At 37.9% G+C, this 23541-nt stretch overlaps 1 protein-coding gene across 1 annotated transcript in view; it reads left to right on the forward strand.

Annotated features, from left to right (window-relative positions):
* The window catches only part of ADCY8 (adenylate cyclase 8), a gene marked incomplete at its 3' end in the record, with an annotated part of 115986 nt that overhangs the window by 85257 nt on the left and 7188 nt on the right, over window positions 1-23541 (forward strand). Inside the window, exons 9-15 of the mRNA XM_084208275.1 lie at window positions 1994-2094; window positions 6023-6224; window positions 8587-8676; window positions 9990-10162; window positions 13056-13137; window positions 17613-17771; window positions 21457-21603. Coding sequence (XP_084064401.1) covers window positions 1994-2094; window positions 6023-6224; window positions 8587-8676; window positions 9990-10162; window positions 13056-13137; window positions 17613-17771; window positions 21457-21603 — 954 coding nt within the window. The remainder of the gene's footprint in view (window positions 1-1993; window positions 2095-6022; window positions 6225-8586; window positions 8677-9989; window positions 10163-13055; window positions 13138-17612; window positions 17772-21456; window positions 21604-23541) is intronic.

The following is a 23541-nucleotide window of genomic DNA, read 5'->3' on the forward strand; positions in this document are numbered from 1 at the left end:
AAGCCCCATGGCAGCCTTCACTGGGCCAGGAGCAACTCACCCCAGCACAGGTGGCTCTGTGGGGTGTGCAGGGAAGGTTTTCACTGCAGACAAGGTCACATCACAATTCTTCCTACCACTCTGCACAGCTCTGGTTGGCTACATGTCTCCCCATGTTTTTTGAAGGGCCTTGAGGCTTAGTGAGTCCTTCAATTACTTCTCCAAGTCATTAAGGGGTAGACTGCTAGAGAGCTGTTACATTTATCACTTATGTCAGTGCTGCCTAGGGATGCCAACAATTCCTCATCACAATGTTGTTACTGATTAGAACACAGCATCCATCCTTTTGACATAATGCTCAACACAGCAGGCCATTCTATGTTTGTGCTTCATTCATCTAGTTTGCCTTAATTTCCCTATGGAACAGTTGGGATTTCATGTTATATTTTAAGGAACGTACCTTTCTTTTTCCCTATTTGAAAAAAGCCCTGGTCCATTATTTATGCAGACTGATGCAGTTCTGTATCCTTGCACATGAAATCAGGGTCAGTGCCTCTGGGGTTCCAGCAGGAAAATGAAGTGAAATTACCTGTGGCCAAAAATCATGCCAAAGTGATGTTGCCAACAGCAGACACAAGGTGGAATCACAGGAGAGGAGGAGCCAAAATGAGGGACACCAACACATGAACCCCCTCTCTCACTCATGACAAATGGGAGCAGGGAAGTGAAACCTTTTTTCCATCTGGGAGCTTGAGACTGTTTTGATCAGATGTTTATGCTGAGATGATGTCCCAGCCAAAGGTCCATGTAGGGAAAATACTCTGAGTCTAGCTCAGATCTCCCTTCAAGAGACAATTCAAAACTGGACTCTCTCTGTGTATGTTCTTGACACCTTTCTTAATATTTTTTTAATGTTATAATGCTATGTAGGCATTTATAGCAGCAGTTTTCTCTATTTCCAAATTTCTGGAGAGAGATTCTGGTATCTGATATTGCTTTGACTCTTATAACCTTTTTTTTCACTGCCTTTAAAACAGAAAAGGTTTAAACAAAATGAAGTTATTGTTCAGAGGAAGGAAAATGACTGGAGCGAACCTTTGCAGAATTTCTTATACTACAAAGAAACTTTGCTGGCATCCATAAAGGATATAGAGAATTACAAAACATATTCCTATGGACTAATCTTCATCTGCTGTAAACAGCTGCAGTTTAATTGAAATAGCAATGATAAATAACAGCTGAGGACTTGGGTAATATTTCCACTTTAACTGATCCACTGTGGTCTATCGATGTGTCTCTTAGTCCATTTCTTGGTAATTTCCCTTAAAAAAGAAACCTGATAGTATTCTCAGTTGTTTGATATGCTGGAGAAAAAGTTTTTTCCAGGAAATCTTTATAATAATGCACCTCAAATAGTCTTTTACAGTTGGAGAATGCCTATATTGCCAAGTTTCCACACAGCCTCTGACTTTGTTAGGATATAGAGTTTCAGCATCCCAAATAGTCCCAGAATGTTCTAACTGCACAATTTTCTTAAAAAAAGAAAATTAGAAAAAATAGCAGAGCAGCCTCAGTTTGGCCATCATGGAGACACCTCTGTGCCATCATGCATGCAGAATCACAGATAACTCCAGTGCTTGTCTTCATGTGAGGAAATTCATGGTTTCTCTGCTTATTAAGTATTTTATTAAGCAATTAAATATTTAGTATTCTACACAGCAGCACAAGCTCCTGGTATCTACCTAAGGATTTTTAAAGCAAATAATTTTGAACAAAGCAGAACAGTTTTGTATTAAAAATTACAGATTTTTGCTCTCTTGGTTAAAATATTTTACCATATTATTAAGGATTCATTCAATGGGTTTTATTTTCAAACAAAATTCAGGTTTATTGATTTATTGGTGCATTGTGCTAATTTTCCCCATGTCTCCTAAAGACATCAGGCTTAATGAAACTACTTCATCTGTTAATAACTAAGTAACTTTTCTCTGTCTGTTTTCTTTTTTTATTCCAGTATTCTCAAATGCGGGATGAAGTATTCAAATCAAACTTGGTGTGTGCATTTATTGTTCTTGTATTTATCACCGCTATCCAAAGCTTGCTCCCTTCTTCCAGGTAAATACAGAAATATATCTCTATATATCTGAAGGCACTCAGGGACACAGTGGAACAACAATGTACAATGAACACAGTGTTTGGAAATATTTGGTCAATTTTTTTTGCAATGCTAACTACTTTTTTACCACAATATCTACAGCTGCATGTTTTCGAGGGAGACAGCAGCATGTGCTGGTGTGATACTGTTGTGTTTTCAAGCAGAACTACCACCAAGTTAAGTGAAAATTTTGAGTTACAAAAATTTGCTCCAGTGTGTCCTGGTGAAACATGATCCAGAACAATAGCTGTGCCTCTTTGCTAAGTGATTGATAATCACCTTGGGTATCAGTGACTCTCTTGGTTTTGTTTAATAAATGCTTTGTAAGAGAATTGTACTGCTTGCCTTGCTGCTGACACTGTGATTTGCCCAGCTGGGAAAAGCAGTCTCAGGCCATTAATAAGCATGGAGGTGATCTGGTAGATCTGCTTTGGCTTTGCTCTCCTTTGGGGCTGACCAAGCAATATATTCCTATCAAGGTGATGAAAATCTGACACAGATGAGACCTTGGTGTCCACATTTCACAAACTCAGACATATCATTTGGCATTTTTGTCTACAATTTAATAATGAGATCACAAGAGTATGTGCAAGGACTGAGGTCAGTTTTCTAGAACAGAACTGCCACTCTAACAACCCTGTGGTCCAATTTGGTCTTTGACAGAGCAAGTGTTAAAAGAGAATTCCCAGAATAACGTATTTCTTAGGTAGTTTCTACCACTCAGATGAACCCTAATTTATGGCTGACAGCAGAGTAACTTTGAAAAAACATTATTTGTACAAGAAATAAGACATTTATTGTGTTACAGTAGTGCAGCAAGATTTCTTGGATAATTTCTGGAAGATGTGAGTTACTAGGTTGATGTCTGAGAACACCAAAGTGGGGGTTAGGTGCAGGCAGGCAAATACATTCTGTAGCAGTGTTGTCTCATATGTTTTGTAATTCTCAGCTGACAAAGTACCTGGAGTAGCATGTGACCTTCTGTTGTTCCTTATGTGCTATATTGCTCCTAGTAAGTTTGCTTGCTTTTTAAAAGCTCTTCTCCCAGTGCACATTTAAAGTTCTTCACTTCTGGTAGATGCTTTTATTGTTTGTTATTTTTTTCCTCAGTATGTACAAGATGATTTATGGAACTTATTAACAGAACCTGTTTTCCAAAAAGATTTCTGCTGCTGTATCAATCACTGCCATACCAGATTTAAAGAAAAAAAGAAAAAAAGACATTTTTTTTCTACCTGCACAGATTCATCTCTGTTAACTCCTGTGAGGATGTCTAATGCCATTGGAGTGAGGGGGAAGGAGTCACACAAACACATTTCCTGCAGCTGTCTCACCTCCTAGTTTCTCATCTTGCAGTAGTCTTGTGTTTTTCCCTGAGAACCTTTTTGTCACTGAATGTTAAAGAGGCTGCAAATAAAAATAGGTCAAAATTAAGGTTAAATAAATTCCTACAAAAAAAGATCAGCAGAGGTTTTTAAAAAAATGTGACCTTGTCTTCAAGAATTCCCTGGAAGGTTGATTGCTAGAACCTGGGAAGATATTTAGGGAAAGGGTATTTAACACTACCCCTTTTGTGAGAGAAGTTTTGGAGACACATGGGTGTTTATTGGCAGTTCCTGTGTTCTGTCAGGAGCTGAAGATCACTGTCAAGGCTTAAGGAGACAAATTTTGGTCTTGTTTTTTCAATGTTCTGATTCTCTGCCTCAAAAAGTATGTTTCAATTTTTTAAAAAGCATGCCTGTCAACAGATGAGCAACCCTAAAATAACAGGATAGGGGTTTTGAGTGAGAAGGTTTCAATATGCTTAAACATATTGGATGAGAAAATAATCTGGAAGTTCAAATTTCCTAAGTTCCAGTTCTAAAAGCAGTTCAAGGCATGAGCAATTGAACAAACTATCACAAAATTAGACAGGATTTGGACTCACAGAATCCTTGAAATGACTGCATATTCATTTGTTATGCCTCTGGTAAATATCAGAGAAGTAAAATACTAGGGTGGAAAGCCATGGAAATAGTTTCCATGAAACCACTAACAAACTATAATTCAGTGCTCATGGCAACTTACCCGTTTATTAAAACACATATAAGAGTTTTTCAGTGAATGCTTCAGATTTCTGCTAAACAAAGATGAAATTTTATACTTGCTTAAGTAGATGTGTGAATATTTTTTGAGCTGAGCTTTTTTGTTTCTGAAAATTTGGTGAAAATGCTATTTAAATTGTCATAGAACATATATTACCAAGGTTCTTTGGTGAGTTTCCCAGGGAGTTTACCTTAGTCTGTGTGTTAAAGAAGGGAATCATCTCTCATATTTAATAGGCATGGAAGTTTCAGAATTTTATCTCAGTTTATATCTGTCTCCCTAAGGATAAATATTTGATCCATTCTTTCATTTTTCCCTGACAGGGCAGATGCACATGAATTTAAAAATCTTTGCAATAGTTTTCATTCTTTGAAATATGGAGTCAGGGAAATGACTCTAAGTCAGATAAACCAATGCCATATTTTTTACCATAATTGTCCTTTATGAAATGATTGTTGCCAACTTTGCAGTGATTCATCTTCTCCATCTGAGAGACCTGGGAGTTTCATCAATTTCCTGCAATGAACTATTTATATGCTCACATGTACAATAGGTCTTCCTAGAGTAGACTGCTGAAATACTCTTGTTTCTGCCCAGTTTTGACCGGTTTATTCTTGTGAAGGAAAAAAATATTTCCAATTGTTATTAATTTAAAAACTTGCATCTTCTGTTTTACATGAGTTTTCCTTTTGGATTAAATCAGTTGATTTGTAAATCAGAAAGGGAGAAGACAAAAGGTCTTTTTAATCTTCCCTTGATCTTGGCAGTAAGAGAATTCCCTGAAAAGAAAATCTATTGGTCTTGACCCTCTTCTTGAATAAAGGGGTGATCCAAGCCTGGTGTCCTGGTTCTGGGAGAAGTTCATGGACAGAAAATTATTACAGTTTTTTGTTCAGATTCCTCTAACCTTGTCAATGCATTTTATTGTACTTGATCTTATCAGCACGCTCCCATCAAAATCTTAGCACAGATACTGGATTGTTCATCTCAGAGGTCATACTATGCCACCTTCAGTTTTATTTTTAAATCAAGCAGGCTTAGGCAAGAGACAAGCACATCAGTCTTCAATTGAACAGCTACATTGGAAAAAAATTTGTAGCCTATAAATTTATTGTGAGCAAACACAAGGTCTCAGTTTTTCAGGCACATAAGCAGGTTATTCTGCAATTTTGGGTTTATATCCCGTACTTAGGTGTGTAGATGCTCCCTTTATAGTATCTTAATTCAATAATATGGGTCTTACAGGTAGAGTTGGGCAGTCCAAAATAAGTGCTAAGGTTTAGTGTCCTCAGGCTGGACCTCTTGAGGCTTGATCCTAATCTTTCTGAAGGCCTGAATTTGGTTTTGTTCAGAGCTGGATCAGGCTAGGTTAACAGAACTGGTAGGCCACACCAGCAAATATAGACTGTCTATATATATCTGAGGTATAGTTAGAAAGTATCAGTTCCAAATCAGATCACAGCCACTTGGCTTTGCAAAGTTAGAAGGCAGTTGCAGAATACTGCTGTACTGTGGGAAACTGAATGAATTAATCTTGCATGACCCTCTGTCAGTGTCTATAATCCAGGATCAAAGTATAATCACTGCAGAATGAGTTAATGTGAATCTCAAGTTGGCTTCTATCTGCATAAACCTAAGAGAGACCACTGTGCAGTGTGATGAATTGTATCCAAAACCACACAGGTGATAAGCCTGACTCCCTTAACTAGTTCTACATGGACACGTTGTCCAGCTTTCCCCTTAATTTATTGACTGATTGTGCTGAGATTTAATGCTGGATTCTCTTTTTTTTTTTTTCCCCAGAGTGATCCCAATGGTCATTCAGTTTTCTATCCTGATTATGCTGCACTCCGCTCTCGTGCTGATAACTACGGCAGAGGATTACAAATGTTTACCCTTAATGCTCCGGAAAACTTGCTGCTGGATTAATGAGACCTACTTGGCAAGGAATGTCATTATCTTTGCATCCATTCTGATTAATTTTCTTGGAGCCATCATCAATATTGTAAGCCTATAGGGAACCAAGGAATATTATACAGTAAAAGATGATTTATGACTTATTAAGCTTGCTACAGGACTTGCTAACTACATCTATAAGCTGTCTGTGATTTAGATAACATAAAAAAGGCAAAGCATCACAGCTTCAGGAAATTCAATCCATTGCTTGATCTATGTATTTCTGAAATATCTAATTATTTCTCCCTCACGAGTATCATCTATTTTTGAAACCTTTTGTCGAGTTTCTGTCCAACATATCCACTCTTTGAGGACCATTTGTAATTTTCTGACATGCTGAAATACTTTCTTAGAGACTGTGAATCCAAAAAATGCTTATCGATATTAAATTCTTCCTCTCATAAATTCTCAGCTCATCTTACAGTTCTACTATTTAGATTATTAAGAAAAATAAAACAATTCTAGACTAATAACTTTTTTAATTCCAATAGAGCCTTGATTATCCCGATGTATTCAACAACATGAGAGAGCATTGCATAATTTAGGCAGATATAGTGTCAGACAACCTGACAGGTCTGAGCCAAGAGTGTGGTAAATACCTCACAGGTAGATTAAAACTATCACTGATAGGAGAGTAAGTCAGAAAAAGAAAAATGCATTTCTATCATTACTGAAAAAATATAAATACAGTAAATGTCAGGAGGTTCAATTGGGCTAAAACTTTCCTGAAGAAAAGGACAGTGGTGCATTATAATACAAATTACTAAGCAGTGTTTTAGAATTTAGGAGTTTTAAAATCATGCATAACAAATACCTTTCAGGAAAGAATCTGGTACAATTAGTCTTGATCTTTAAAAAAAATCTCTTGCACACTGTCTATGCCCAATTTGTTACTCCCCCCGATTTCTTGTGCATTATTTTTTAAGATTTGTTCTCTGCAATTTTCTGGGTTGGCTTATCCAAAGACAGTCAGAAGAAAATTGCATTTTACTGTCACACCAGTGGTTTTCTATAAAGCAGAAATCAGTGATATGCATTGTCATATATTTAGCTGGACAATGACTTGAATCGCTGAATCCTGATCTCTATAGGAAATGACAATATTAGTATAATCTCATTATTTCATATGTCCAAGTTCTTCTGTAATAATAGTTCATTCAAGAGGGACCTGCATGCATTCAAGAACAGGTAATGCATCTCAGCCTTGCAGCTTTATGTGTTCACTGAGTTCAAATGCAGCCAACTGGAGGGGTCTAAGACTCAGATGCTTTCTGAGCCATAAAGCTTTGGTTTCACCAGGGGGGCAAATGAGTCTTGTGAGTCTTACGTGCATTCTTATTGCTATAAAATTAAATTTCTGACCCTGAAAGTCTTTCAAAAAAACACCTGTACTTGTTCTTGTGGCATTCTGCCCTGCAGAGAGGTGTTCTATACCGCATAAATTTTCAGAAAGTACCATTAATTGTCTGGTGTCACGGAAGAGTGCACAGCCAGCCAGGTGATACTTCTACACTGCAGACATGGCTGAGTGGCTAAAAGAACAAACAAAAGAGTGCCAAGTTCAAAATTAATTGGAATTTAACGATAAGAAATTGGGTCTCATTAAATGAATTCTTTAAAAAGACCTCTAACTAGCTTGTACAAACCAGGTTGAAGACATGACCTATTATAATCATTCAGAGAAAATAAATATACATGACAGGAGACTCCATCTGCTTTAAGTGTCAAAACACAAAGCAATTAATGATTTTTTCCTTTATTTTAAGACCGTAATGTATCCCAACTCTACAATGCTGGTTTCTCTGTATCTTGGTTGGAAATACTATTAAAATCAATGCAGGTCATAACAGCAAAAAGCATTACATTATCATAACCATAGTTTCATGAGTGAATTTTTATTCCCTTCCATTCTGAGCATCACAGTTGCTGTTCTGGGACCACGTCATGTTTTGGTACAGCCAGGTCTGTGTGACACCTTGAAAATGAAGGCTGGATGTCCCATATCCAAAAGGATGACACTATCCATAGCAGATGAAGACAGCTTGCAGAAAGGGCACACATTCAATCTGATTTTATGCTCCCAATTAAATAATTTTCTCCATAGTTTATATCAAAGTCTAAGCACTTTGAGAGTTCCAAGATGAGTCCTCTGGAAGTCCCAGTGGAGCTCATCGTTCCACTCTGGAGAGAGAGCATAGGGAGGCAGATCAGATGCTGAATATCTGCAGCACGTATAGCTCCCCCTTTTCCATTTCATCTCCACAGCATATCTTCTTAGTGCCCATTCATTCAGCCCTTGGTGCCAGGTGGGGAGCTGGCATGTAGAGCAGCAGGTCACCCAGTCCCAGCCCTGAACCCAGACAAGTCACCAGTGCACAATATAGTCCTGATTTTGTTTTATTTCTTCACAGCTGTGGTGTGATTTTGACAAACCAATAGCCCTGAAGAACCAGACCTTCAATTCCTCTGCCTCTTTTACGGACATCTGTTCCTGTCCTGAGGTATTTCTGAGTGTACTTTTGAATCCAAGGAGTGGATCCACAAAGGTTATATGGCAACCACCACCTTGTGGTGGAGTCAGGGGCTCAACACTGTGAAGAAGGGAACATTTCCATATGTTGATAGAAAAAGCAGAGGCTGGTTACAGAAGGAATTAACCTTAAGATCTAATGGGGCATTACAAATGAAATTTAACCTTTGAACATTATACGGAACCTTCATGCTGGGAACACACCCAGCAATGATTTAATGAACCTAGTGCAATAAAACACATTACCTAATTCACATTAATGTAATGGAAAGCAAAACTTCTTGCATCACAAAGAGACTAGTTAGACTGCTATGGTTATTTTAACATTGGTTTTGGAGAAAAAAAAAGAAACCTTCTCTAAGATGAGCAAGCAGGCAAAAAAATCAATGTGTTGGTCATGTGTAGATAAGAGAAGTATGTTGCTTAGAAAGTCATATGGCAGTGTCAGGATACTGCCAGCAGTAAGCTCGAAACAGCAGGGATGCAGACTTTCCTACAGAGAAACTGTACTAAAGAAAAGCTGTACGCAGAAAAATGAATACAATCGCTCCTAAAGCTGTGTGATTGGAGTTAATTTAAACTACATTTGGACTGTGGGTGTTGATGTTGCTATTTTAAGTCTGAACAGCTCATGACCATGATTGTCTCTCTATCCAGTATCAGCTGCATGGATTGCATTTGGCAGATGACTAATCATTGAGAAAAATGAGACAATGAGAAGATTAGAAAATAAGATATGAATAAAACTTCCAGGCATCACTTTTTAAGATAGTAATGTAACCAAGCTAGAACTACAATATTAAAAATTTAAAAAAAAAATCCTCCTCTCTGGCTTTATCATCTCTCCAGCAGCATGGGAAGAATTAAAGTAGAAATATGATTCTCCCATCCTGAGTAATTTGTGGGTCTTGTGGAAATTTAGACTCCAAAGGAATATAAATTGTTTTCTCCCAGTAGACTTTTCAGTAGCAAACTACTGCATGCAGCATCTCTCCTTTTCCTCTTTTAATTGTAGAGGATGATACTTCACTTATAATGCAATGAAAATGCTATAAAGGCACAAAAAAATTATCTCTGCTGACATGGAGCTACCATGAAAAATAGAGAATTTTTAATTTCACTTTTATTTTAGCAAACACTTATTTTTCAAGTGCCCTGGACTCTAAAAGGACTTAGCTGAGCGCTGAAATCCAAAATAATCTTTCCATACTTCTGGTTACTTGATTGTTTACATAGATGCTTATCTCTGACCACCAGAATTAACCAGGGCTGTTTTCTGTCCAGTATTTTGTCTTCACTGGTGTGCTGGCAATGGTGACTTGTGCAGTCTTTCTCCGTCTCAACTCTGTCCTGAAGCTGGCAGTACTTCTCATCATGATCGCCATCTACTCTCTGCTGACTGAGACCATTTATGCTTCCCTTTTTCTGCAATACGACAACTTTCACCACAATGGAGAGTAAGTGTTCACAGCCCCCTTCAGGAACTGCTTTTTCTAAAGGTGATGGTTCAAGTCTTGCCAGAGTATGAGTGTATTGGATAGCACCACAGTTAAATGTGGAGTGATGGTTGCAACAGGCCATGACTAATTCAAAATGATTCATAACTGTTTTTTTTTCTCAAGCCTTTTTATTAAAATGCTCATTTCATGAGGGCATTTAAATATTGATCAGGACTTGTCTTTTATGTCTAGTATAGTCTATCAATGCTGACTAAAAATATGCATTGCAATGCACATACTTTGGTCATTTCTATTCTTGGAAGCCCCAGAGATACCAATTGAAAAATTCCCCTCAGTTTAAGAAAACAGGATTGAATGATTGATTTTTTAGAATAAAATCCAAACAAATAATGTGCACTTATGAAAGATATGAGGAACACAGGCATGATCCTGTTTCTAGGAGAGTGGTTGAAGGACATGCTCCTTTTCCTCCTTCTCCTCCTCCCAGGTTTCTTTCCCAGGAAGAGGAACTGAAGAGAGCAGAAGAACCACAATGATTTGCAGAGTCAGAGATGCAATTAGTGTTGCAATAACTGAATCTAGAGCAGCAGTAATTTAAATCATTCAGAAAAACGCTTCAGTCTTTGATACTTGACCAGGGTAGTATTGCAGTTGTTTGTGGTTGTAAGTGCAGATGAAGATGCTCAGAGTGAGAAAAAAGCAGGGATTTGCAGTACAATTAATTCTCCCAACAGCCACATCCTTACACATAGCAAGGCTCTGCATGCATAGCTTTCCTTGCTTGCTCCCTACAGTAAGAGGGTACCAGAGATTTGGGCTGAAATTCCTTTTTCTAATGCTAGTTCTTATTGTACAGACATATCATATAGCCAGAACAGACCCCAGCAGACCTGACAAATGGCAGTAAGCAATACTTCAGCTAAGTAACTAGAAGTAGAAATCATGATAATTGTCACTAACCAGACATGGCAAAGAATCTCTTTCGTGTGAAAATCTTGAAGAATTCAGAGTAGCCTCTATTCCCTGTCAACAATACTCTCTAGAGACTGTTATCACAGAAGAGTGAGAAAGAGGCAAGAGTATTCCCTGGAGTAGCCAACAGCCATAGAGAAAACACAGGGAAATCAGCTGAGATGCTCCACTTTCACAACAGGGATATGAACTTAAGCTCTGATATTAGGGAGAATGAAGTTCAAGATTGTGTGCTCTGAAAATTATTCAGTTTTTTTAGCTATATAAATAATTTGAATAAAAGGGTTTGCAGCTCCTTACAAAACTCATCCAGCTATGGTGGGTATAGCTACAACACCACAATATGCAATAACAGGTGGGTTTGTAACTAAGACCTTTACGACTCTTGTCTTTAGGCAGTGCACAAGGGGTCCTTTTGGGATGTGTTCATTTGGAGGTTGTATTTTGGGCAACTTCAAAATAGGTAACACTTGAATTCCAGCATATTTGTAGATGACAAGGTTACTTCCTGCCTGCTCTTGCTCTGTATTGATGACTCATCCCACAGCAGCACATTTCCAGCACAGTAAATTCATTAGGACCACAAAGGCAGCTCAGTTATCTCTCTCACTAGAAAGTTTCCTTTCGGTTTAGTCTCAAGTTCTGCTCTTTCTTTCTCTAATTTCTCTGTCATAGCAGTCCTCTGACAAATAGCATCCCATACTTCTTTAATAATGACTATGGAAAACAGATCCAGTATCTGGACTTTGCTTTGTTCTTAGATCTCAAGGTAGACTAAGGATTATCCCAAAAATCTCTTTCAATTTCTGGTCCTCATTTACTCATTTATTATTTTTTTTATCAAAATTTCAAGGTTTTATCACCACATAACAACTTCCTTTTCTCATCTCCCTTTAACAAAATAATTGAAAAGTAACCCTGTTCAATTTAACTCTAAATTTATTTTTTCCCCCCATTTGCTTTACCATAAGTTTGGCTCTACCATTTCCCCAACGTCTTTTGTCTGTTCCCTGGGAAACATGCTTTATAAAAAAAACCCTGGCATACAGAAACACTTTCTTCAGCTTTTATTCATCTTTCCACATAACTGTAATTTCTCTCAGTATTTGAAGCCCCCTGTTACTACTTTTAACCCTTTTCATTTTATTTTAAATTTTATTTGTGCTCCATACACAGCACCTCAGTGATTTCATACAGCAGATTTCATACAGCCAGTGCCTGCTTGGCTCATCTTCCCTGTGGTCTGCAAGGGTTTCCTTTACCTCCCTTGTCAGAGGCTTCTCTGGTCTCCTCTTTGTGGCTCAGTAGAACCAGTCCTAGCTACTGCTTGCCATTTTTTTGGTCCTCTTTTAATCCATGCTCTATCCCTGTCATCTCCAAACCCTTCTCACAATATGGGGATGTTTCTTTTCAGCTCCTGCCTTGGAGTTCATCCTCTATCTCTAGCTTTATTCACTCATCTTTCACTTTCACATCACTTCTAGCTTTATTCACTCATCTTTCACAAGGCTTTTACTTTCACAGCCTGGAAGTTTCCCTTTGCCAGCTCTACCTCAACCTTTCCCCCACCAATGTCACCTCCTGCACCCCACAGGGACTGTCACCACACTCCCAGGAAGAGAATGACTGACACACAGCTTGCATATCACATTTGAAAGTGAAAGCTCATCACCTCCTGTGTACCTCCTGTAGACTACAATTTAGTTACTCAAGATGTGTCTCCAAACAGGGAGCTCTCCAGTTACACTCCTGTTCTCTTGAACTAATTACTGCTAAATTAAATTTTCAAATACAGTGGATCTCTTTTTAATGAACAACAAAAATTACCACTTATGAAATGAAACTTCTGAACAATTGCAACACTGACAAATAAATAACTGTGTTTTTCTTTGTTGTTTGTTTGTTTGTTTGTTTCCAGCACAGACTTCCTGGGTACAAAGGAGGCATCTTTACTACTGATGGCAATGTTCCTTTTAGCTGTATTTTATCATGGGCAACAGGTAATGCAAACATTTTCTTCAACCTTTCCCTTTGTCCCTTGCAATTACAAGTTATGACAACAATTACTTTTAAAGTACCACCTTTTAACCCTTTTGAGCATATGACCTTTTGCAATTTAATAAACCATATACAGAATCTGATTAAAGAAAGCCCACATCTGACACTGTCTAGCATTCTTAAAGAACATGTACAATATTCTATTCAGCAATACTCAAATTATATAGCATTTTCTATCTGAAGGAACAAACAGGACACCATTATTTTAGACATGTGTGCAGTTCTGGAGGCACCTGACAGCTTCAGTGCACTTGAGTAGGCATAGACCCAAAATATAGAAAGGGAATAAAAACCAATAAATAATGAAACTGTGAAATAGCTTGTTCTGTTTATAGAGAAAAAACAAAAGACTCAAGGAAATGGGGAAAATTTGGGTTAAACACCAGTACTTCCTCATCTGTGTCATGGACCACTTACAAGAATCCTTTCGCATGGACCTAGATCTTAAAGAGGATTCAGGGGCCTCAGAGCTTTAGGACTGACATCCTTGAGGAGGAATTGAGAAACTGGGTATTTCAGGGATACGTACACAATGCACAGGGAGAGAGAACTATGGCAAATTTAGATTTAAAATAACAAATGCATTTAATAAAAACCAGCATAAGTAGGGTGTTTTCTCCACAGTGTTGCTGGCTCTCGAGCCCTGGATGTCAAACATTCTGAGTTGAGGCTGGTCACAAAAAGCAAGGGGCACAGTGTTCTAAAGAAAGCACCAAGCACAGTTGCCTTTAGACATTGTTGACTTGCTTAAAGATTTTCCCCTCAAGACCATTGGGCTGATAAACTCCAGCATTTCTCAATCCTCCTGGAAAGAGGCAGTAAGAGACTAATGATGCTGTGATGAATAAGACATTTTTAGGCACTTTATTGCAATAACTTCCTAAGCTGTCCCAGAAGTCAGAGTCTCCATTACTTCTACATGAGAGCAAAAAGAAGCCAACATCTCAATATTCTATTCATTTTCCTATTGTTTCTCTTCTTTTAGGGGGAATGAGGAATGAGAGAGTAGGGGAAGCAAGGCATGAAGTGTGTTTTGCACAAGGTGCAGATTTAAATTTGATGGAAATCAATGAACTGTGACATGGCTTTATCACGACATTAAGTCCACTTCAGAATAATATGGAAAAAATAAGAACTGAACAACTCAAATTTGGGATAAGCCTTATAGTATTCCCAATGATTATTAACATATGTCAAGATAAAAATGTCAGGCTTGGGAATCAGCCAAGACAGTAAGAAAAACAACACTAGACAAGTTTAGGTGAAGTAAGAATTAGGCTGAAGCCAGGCAATGATCTTCAGGATCCCAGTCCTGAGTGTAAATGTCTGTCTTCTACAAAAGCCTGATCTGGGGTGTTTAAGAGTGTTTTTCAGCCCAGAGGCCTGTAAGCAGAGCACAAGTTATTTTCCATTTTATTAACCTTTCTGGTTCCATAAAACAGGATGGCTGCACTAGAATTGCCCTTTGAAATGGTCCCTGAGATGTGCTAAGTCCTGCATTTTCTCCCAAATGATTCATAATGCCAGTCTATCAATATAACAGCATCAAAGGCGGAGTCCAGGAACATTTCATTGAATTGTTTATTTTTTTATTATAGAGTTAACATAAAGATTTATGTATAGTTGTCAACTTAATATATATAAAAGTTCCATTCAAACCACATTAAAAAACAAATAACAAAAAAACCCCCCAAACTCTTCTGAACTGTGAATTGGGGAGCACATTAAGTCGAGTAAAGCTGTTCTCCAGCACATCTTCCCATCTCACCAGCTGTAAAAGTTATCTGAAGTAGAATAGCTTAAAACTTGTCTTATTCTAGATGGATTTACTGAAAAAAAAAATTATAAGATAATATTTATGGATGATCAATTTTTGAATAATTAACTATTTTTTTATCCACTGTGATTTAAAGTGAATGCCATATTTAGCACCCAAAATTTAAAATTAAATTTGAGAAAGAGGTGTGTGGTGCCATCTCATTAGATTTAATTTAATTGCATGTGGCAATTGTCTGCAGAGTGGTTGGGTTGTGCAGCATGTTAGACTTTCTGTGTAATACATCTCTCTTTTCTTCACTAGCTATTGTCATTAGAGGTGTTTCTTAAAGGTACATACCAGGGCAGGAAAGCATGAACACTTTGGGATTTAAATCCAGGAATATTTCTTCAGAAAATCAAGCCATAAACCTTAAAGTCAACATTACAATTCTTTTAGTTTTAGCAAATATAAGAACTTAGCAAAACATCTTCTTAATATTTTCTGTTTTCAAATCTCATATATATCACTCCTTTCTTTCTGAGCTGATAATGTCATCTTGGCAGTCCACTGATGATGAAAGAAAAATATTTCATGTTTAAATGTGATCACAAATAACCAGAATGATGTTATCTAAAATGTAAAGATTAGCTGCTGCTATTCTGAGCTAGGCTTAGAGATGTGACATTTCCCTGTAGAGCAGCATAAAAAAAATCAGCTCTGAAAAACTACCACAGTTTTTTGCCCAGCTCTTATTGTAGTAGCATTAAATATCTTGAAGCATCAAAGAACCCAAAATCCAGCAGCAGCTCCTGTTTGAAGTCAATCTCTGAAATACCTTTAGAACTCCTTGAAAACGTACAGATATTTTTTTCTTCTCAGTTAGTTGGTAAAGATAAAAGTCAGTTATCTGGTATGGGCTCTGTCTTCTAGCATAAAAGAAAGGCAAAGAAACTGAAAAAAGGCTGAAAAATGCGTTTAAAATACTCTTTCCTGACAGTCTTTTTTTTATTGTTGCCATTAATTCAGGGGATTAATGGTCACAAGACAGAAAATCAACATATCAGTAGAAAAAAGTTTGTTTATAAAGCTGGCTACAGAGCCCAGAGGGCAAGTAAATCACTGCCAAGTTGTATCCAGGCTTTAGAAGTTTATATCAAGCCACAGTCACTTTTAGCTTTTAGAAAGGAAAGCTCCCTAGAGTACAGCCAACATATAAGATCCCTTGCAAAGTGCTTTGCTTTTTTTCTCCTGAAGAGTTTGCCATTCATGGCTGCTGCTGACTAAAACTGTGACCAAGATGAGTCACTAAACAATGCCTGAACCCACTCTTAGTCATTCCCACCCACTGCAGGCTGCTCCTTTATTTTAGTTTGGTATACGAATTATAGTTCAAAAAATTCCTCTATCCCAGCACCTTCTGATGTCTTTCCAAATTTTTGTAAAATTCATCTATTTGCTGGCACAACACCAGCAAATAGATGGGTCTTCTTTGCTGGATGTTATTATCTCTGGTTGGAGCACCTCAGACCTCACAAAGAAATGTTCTCTTTCAGTTTACTAACTATATATATATATATATATATATATATATATATATATATATATATATATATATATCTCCATCATTTTCAGTAATGCTGTAGCTTAATAAGTCACCCCTTGTGCAAGCTACAGTGTCAGCTGCCTTGAAATCTGCTTAAAACTCTGCTTCAGTGTGATGCACACAAAATCTCTGGCCATGTGCTGACACACGTGTGCCTCTCAGGCAAGTGACATGAGGCTTCAACATGTTCCCTGCTTCAGCTAGCAGACAGCTGCCATTCATACTTAAATGAATAAGAATTTATATATATATATATATATATATATATATATAAACAATGCATGTATATGCATGCATGTATAAGCTCTGCTGTGCATGGCTTTCATTCTACACACACACCACACTGGAAATAATTTCATTTCAGTTTTTAGCTGTGGGTATCAGGCAGTGAGACTGCATGGATAAGCTGTGATTGTAGACTCTGACCCCACAGTACAGGCACAGAGTATCGGAGGGGATGGCAAATAGCATATTTTCTGTTATTTTTTATAAGAGTAAAGTTGCAAATAACTGCATGTCCCAACAGTATAGCTATATCATTTTTGTTCCACAGATTTGGACGTTTTCTTTGGGAGCACTTTGGGCTGTTATACAGAGTTTTGCCGAAAGATATTCATTTTTGAGAAGGACATCCTTGCCAACAGTTTAGAGTTAGCCTTGTGCTAATTTTCTCATTTAAATTGAAAACACTTATGAAAAGGGGAACGTATTTATTTCGTATCAATACCTGCCAATACTTTATCTCCTGTCAGACTCCATTATCTAAATAATAAAGATTTGCTTAAAGGGAAAATAATTTGGTGACAGTTCACATCCACTGACCATAGCAGTAATATGACAAATATTATTTTGCTCAAGATTACTCTGAGAGTCTCACTGTACATAAGGCAAAGAAATAATCTCTTTTTCTGGCAGGAAAATCAAATTGTTTCAGAGATCTTCAGCAGCACTGAAGGTGGTTACATGGCAGGAGCAGCCTGCCAGGATGGCAATACAATCTCTACTCTCATCTTGTCAGGTTTTATTTTTGCCTCTTTTTCTTTCTGAAACTACAGCTGGAATACACAGCAAGGCTGGATTTTCTGTGGCGTGTTCAAGCAAAAGAGGAAATCAATGAAATGAAGGAGCTGAGGGAGCACAATGAGAACATGCTAAGGAATATTTTACCCAGTCACGTTGCCCGTCACTTCCTGGAGAAGGACCGGGATAATGAAGTATGTGTCAATTCTCTGATATTTTTTGTCTAATTAGTAAAAGAAAAGTAGGTCTGGTAGGAAATTGCTGAAACTTATTTCTCTATAGGATTCATTGCACAAACAATGCCAATATTTGGTATCTGATCAACATTGAAAAATAATCATGTTTTGAAGTAAAGGTTCTAGGACCACGCCGGGAGTGATGTTTCCATGTTTTGAACCCACCAGTAGGAAACATATGGGCCACACATAGAGAAATTCTAGCAATAATTCACCAAGATGGTTATGGGATTGGGGGACATAACACGTGAGAAGAGGCTGAGACAGCTGAGATCATACAACTTGAAGAAGAAAAGTCTAAAAGAGCATCCCATTGTTGCCTTCAAGTACCTAATGAGTGTTTATAAAGAAGATATTATTAGGGGCCTGGAACATCTCTGTAATGAGGAGACACTTGGGGAGAGAAGACTGAGAAGGGATCTCATTGATGCATTTAAATGTCTACAAGGCAGATACCAAGAGGATGGTGCTAGGCTCTTTTCAATGGTGTCCAGGGAACAGGACAAGGATCAATGGCAATAAATTAAAACACAAGATGTTCCACCTCAACATGAGGAAGAACTGCTTTACATAGTGGGTGGCAGGCCCCTGGAGGAGGCTGCTCACAGAGGTCACAGACTCACCCTCTCCAGAGGCATCCCAAACCCACCTGGATGCATTCCTGTGTAACCTGCTCTAGGTGACCCTGCCTGGGCAGGGGGGTTGGCCTGGATGACCTCCAGAGGTCCCTTCCAGCCCCAGCAATTCTGTGATTCTGTGGTTTTGTGAGTCTGTGAAGGCAGAGCAGGGCTCAGCCTCAAATCAAAAGGGCTGTGAAAGACTTGATCTAATTGGTCCTGCTTTGAAAGCAAATTGTACTAAATGAGATTCAGAAGTCTGTTCCAATCTATGAGTCTATGAAAATCTAGTATTTGATTTGAATCTACTATTCATAAAAAAGATAGGTGGGTGAATTTAACAGAATGTCTGCGCAAGTTTATGACAGCTCCCTGTTGCAGAAGTATTATTAGAACCCTGACAGTGACTATGGAAGGAACAAGCTGCAAGAGACCCGAGGCTGTCGCATCTGCAGACACAAGAGAACATTTTTGCCATTTCATATTGCCCCTGAATTGCCTGTTTGTGGCAGATAACAAAACTCCCATTTCAGCAACAGAGTTTGTGGCTATGTTCCTAAAAATTGTTTGCAGTACACAAAGAAAAGCGTGGTAATGTAGTCTCTGAATATTCCTAACATAAAGCTTGAAGATGGATAAGGGAAATTCCAGAATTTGTTTCTGAAAGCAGCAGTAAGTCACTTACTCCTCATTTGAAACAAAGTAAATGCACATTACAATATTACATATATATTAATTGGATTTTTTCATGCAATGTTGGAATTATCTTTTTTAATGGGAAAGAATGTTGCAAGATTCACCTTGCCAGCACTGACATATCTACTGATCATGCAGCAAAAAGGAATTAAGGCTACCATTTTCTGTCGTACATTTTGGAAATGGATGTAGGCAGCCTAATTAGACTGCACAATGAGGAATCATTGTGTTCTGATTTCAAGTATCACCTAGGGAAGGATGACACAGTGAGAATCTACAAGAAAAGGCACTTTAGAAATCACTCTTGAGAAATTTTAAACTCTGCGGGTATGAAAGTGCCATAGAAACCCTGCTATGCACATGAGAAAATGTGAGTGTGAAAGCAACCAGGTTCAGATGTTTCATTGCAAAGGGAGCAGACCTCGATACCAGCCAACAGTGTGTTCTGGCATATCTGCATTATGGATTTTCAGGGAATAAATTTCCCGTCCTACACTTTCATTCACGTGCAGTCACATGCATAATAATCTTCAGAAGCAAGCAGATGCCCCATGGATCACTGCTGATGCTTCAATAATTTGCCACTGAATTAAATTCCACCACCCCTGCTTTTTGTAAGGCAATTTCCAGAGTAACTATACTTGGGGATGATTTATGCATGAGCTGGCAGACAGAAAAATCTACCAGATTTCAGTGCAATCAATCCTGCAGTTCATGTCTGGCCATTAAGTTAATTTCTCTGCTCTCAAAAAAATGAATTCCCAAATATGTACTGTAGTGATTTCTTATGGATGTTTTATTTCTGTCCTTATGATTCTTACCAAAAATAGAAAAATGGAACAACTGAAGGCTCAGGCAGTTGTTCTCTATATCTTCATGATCCAAGGCAGGAGTGTGGCTGAGTGTATTCGTGTTTCTCCTAGCACGCATTGTCAGATCTTTCATAAGCATCCACAAACTAGTGTGTGCTACCTCTTTCTATAGCCACAAAAGGGAATAAGAGTGTTCTTAGAGTGTGGCTTCCACAACCCTGAAGATGCTCTTCAGTGAAAGAAAGGGTAAGGGCAGGAAGGGAATCAGTCGTGTTTTCTCAATCAAAGTTTCGCTGTGGCTTTGGAAACTAGGAGAATTTCCCCACGTTTACTCTAAGACACATTGTGAAAGAGCCTGGATAAGCAGAAGCATTAGCAGCATATCAGAGAGCAGAGTAGAGGTTCAGGATGCTTTTCTAGGGAGAAGCAGGGTGAAGAAAGAAGGGCCTGAATTGTTCATGTCAAGTGTATGGAAACCAGCAGTAAATCTTCTTTATCATGAAACCAAAGCATCAACATTTCTTAAAGCCACTAACAAGAACTTTGAGAAAAAAAGTACTTCAGGTCATAACATAAGAAATGTTCATAAACAGAAATTAAACTGTCCACCATTACCTAAAACTACAGAAGTTGAAGCCAGGAAAAAAATAATCAAAGGAGAATACGTATGATGGTGGTATATTAGCTACAAGAAAAGCATACCAGGAGTTGTGGTAGCAATCCCTGGAATCTTTAAAGTTGAAATTTGGGGTTTTTTCCTAAAAATTAGCTTTAGTTCAGACAAGAACTGTCTACATTTTCGCATACGTAATGACACAAGCCCCCTCATAAATAAATCCATCATTCAGTACCAGGGTGAACTATATGAATAATGTAAGTGGAAGCTTATTCCAAGGCATAATTTATCCTAATAGCCTTCTGTGACTGATCCCTTATAAGCTGCTTTCTGTCCTCCCCAGTAACTCTATTACTATTCCTACTTCTGTTTCTCCCTTCTTTTGAACCCTAAGAGCTGCAACATTTCCCAGAGCCAGGCAACCAAAGAGCTCCACAGCCACCTTAGGAGAACCAGAGTTTACCAGAGAGTAAGGTTTTTATGAAAACTTGCGAATAAACAAACTTGTAAAGAGCTGCAGTAGTGTGTAATACAAGTTATCCACCAGAAAATGTGATAACTGGTATTTGTACTTGACAATGAATCCTTCATGCATTCAAAGTCATTCCCCATGTAAATGAAAAGCAAAATTTCTATTTCACTTTTGCTGGTGTAGCTCCTTGACCTGAGAAGCAGAAAGAGCAGACATTCAAAGAAAGGGAAAACCCTGCATATAATCTGCAATAAAAACATTAAGAGCTGTCAGCCTCCTCCTGTTGAACCTGGCTAACCCTTCAAATACTCATGTCAACATCAGATGTTAAGGAATTATGCATAGAAAAATTAAGAAAACTATTTTAATTACTGCCAATTGCATTTTCTCCATTATGTTAACAGTTCATTTTTCCTCATTGTTTTTTCAGGAATTATACTCTCAGTCCTATGATGCTGTTGGTGTGATGTTTGCTTCTATTCCTGGATTTGCTGACTTTTATTCCCAGACTGAGATGAATAACCAAGGAGTAGAATGTCTGCGCTTACTGAACGAAATCATTGCAGACTTTGATGAGGTAATGCCAGCTACTGATAATGTTTAAACTATGAGTTTAAAATGGCAAATATGTAATCCTAACTTATCAAATTTGGACATTATTTTGCTTCCAATAGTTCTCTGATTTTTATTGCTCATATTACAATTGTCTGGTTTGCTTTTTTGCCCTTCATCCTGCCAAACTTTGTTCTGAATGATCTAATGAGATAGAGACTGAAAGCAATACTCAAGTATAAATATCCATAAAGCACAAATCTGCACCAGAGTATCTGAAAGTAGAAAATACTTCAGTTCTGTAGAAGAAAGAAGTATGAACCTGTCTGCAACCGTTCTGAAAAATAATGGTCTAAATACAAACAGGTAAAGGTGTTGCTTTAAAGGTGTTGGTTGAATGGACTCAATGAATATTAAAGGGTAAAACAGTGTCCAGTTAAATGTGAAGCACACAGCTCAGAAGCAAAAGTTAGGTAGAGAATGAAAGGTGGTGGTGACACATTAACTGAGAAGAGTTGTCTGGTTAGGATTTTTATAGAGAGATAAATGAAGTTCAGCTGCTTGCTTCACTGAAGAATTCAGAGGTGAAGGGATTTTTTTTTTTTTAATGGAAAGGGCACAGAAAGGAAAAATAAGGTATTTAGGTATTCTGTTCAGGTAATTTCAGAAAAAGAGCTGAGGAGGAGACAAGATAAAAAGGAAAAGTCGTATCCCCAATGTAGCTATTGCTATATAAAAGCAAAGAAAACCTGTTAACTGAAGAGGAAGACAGGATAAATTTGCACACTCTGCAAAGTAGTTTGTAAGAAAGCTTAGACAGGTGGTATTATGTCCTGCAATGAGCCCAAGAGGAATTAAAAAAGGAGAAAAAACATAGGCCAATTAAAAAAATTTCAAAACTAGGAAGGATGAAAAAATACTGCCAAAATTACCTAGCAGAGAGAATTTTAACCTCTATACTACAGGCAGTTTTTTGGGAGTGTGTAGCCCTCCTGAGATCCCTGAGTGGTAAAAATAGAATTGGAACCACCTCTACCTAGCAACAAGATTGGACCTGTGCTCCAGACTGCAATGGTCCAGAGGGAAAAGGGAAGGAGAATATATGGTATCCTGGGACTTCCATCCTGGGCACCTGCATTGGGAATCTGTGGTTGCTCATAAAGATTGCACCAAGGCTAAGATTACTGGCACTGAAATTGAGAGTTTAGCCATATAATTGGTGAGAAACTAAAACTATGAGTGGGAAATAGAAGAATTCACCGAGAACACTTCCCTGTTTATTTTGACTGAGAACAAAATCTCTCCTTCACAAGAAGAACTCCATCACCTGCTAAGCTCCTGCACTGCATTCCCCATGGGTATAAATGCCTGCTTCTTGCCTCCAGGATCTAGCACAGCTGTCAGCATGCTTCTTGATTAATAGTTTTGTTTTTATTTCCAGATCTGATTAAAATGATTATCACTCAAATTAATTCATAGCAATAGTCTTCACATTAAGATATTTTGTCATGCACATTCATGTAATCTTCACAACAAAATTCCTTTGCTGCGGTGGCAATTACTGAAGACAAGGTTTTAATCAAAACCCTAACACAATATTACTTTCAGGCCCCTAACACCTGCTCTGTAATTAATAAAGGACCTAATTAGAGACTGTATTATGTCCCAGACATGTTTAGTTGAAGAATAGATAGGTTCTTGGTACAGGTAGCAAATGAAATTATGGGATCCCCTGCTGACTGCTAACCTACTTGCAGCACGGTTGTGTCATTAGTTTACTTTGTCTAAACAATCTGAAAGGTGATATGCCAGACAGAAGAACTGAAAGGAGTAACCTTATCCATGGAAAAGGAACCACAAATCATTCCAGGTGCAATGTTACAGGGCTAGCAAGGTTTCCATGCAATTGTTGACTGACACTCTACAATGTCACAATTCCTTCCTTTTTTCCCTGTGCTCCCTG

This window comes from Fringilla coelebs (assembly GCF_963513975.1).
Source record: "Fringilla coelebs genome assembly, chromosome: 1".
In the NCBI taxonomy this organism is placed as follows: Eukaryota; Metazoa; Chordata; class Aves; order Passeriformes; family Fringillidae; genus Fringilla; species Fringilla coelebs.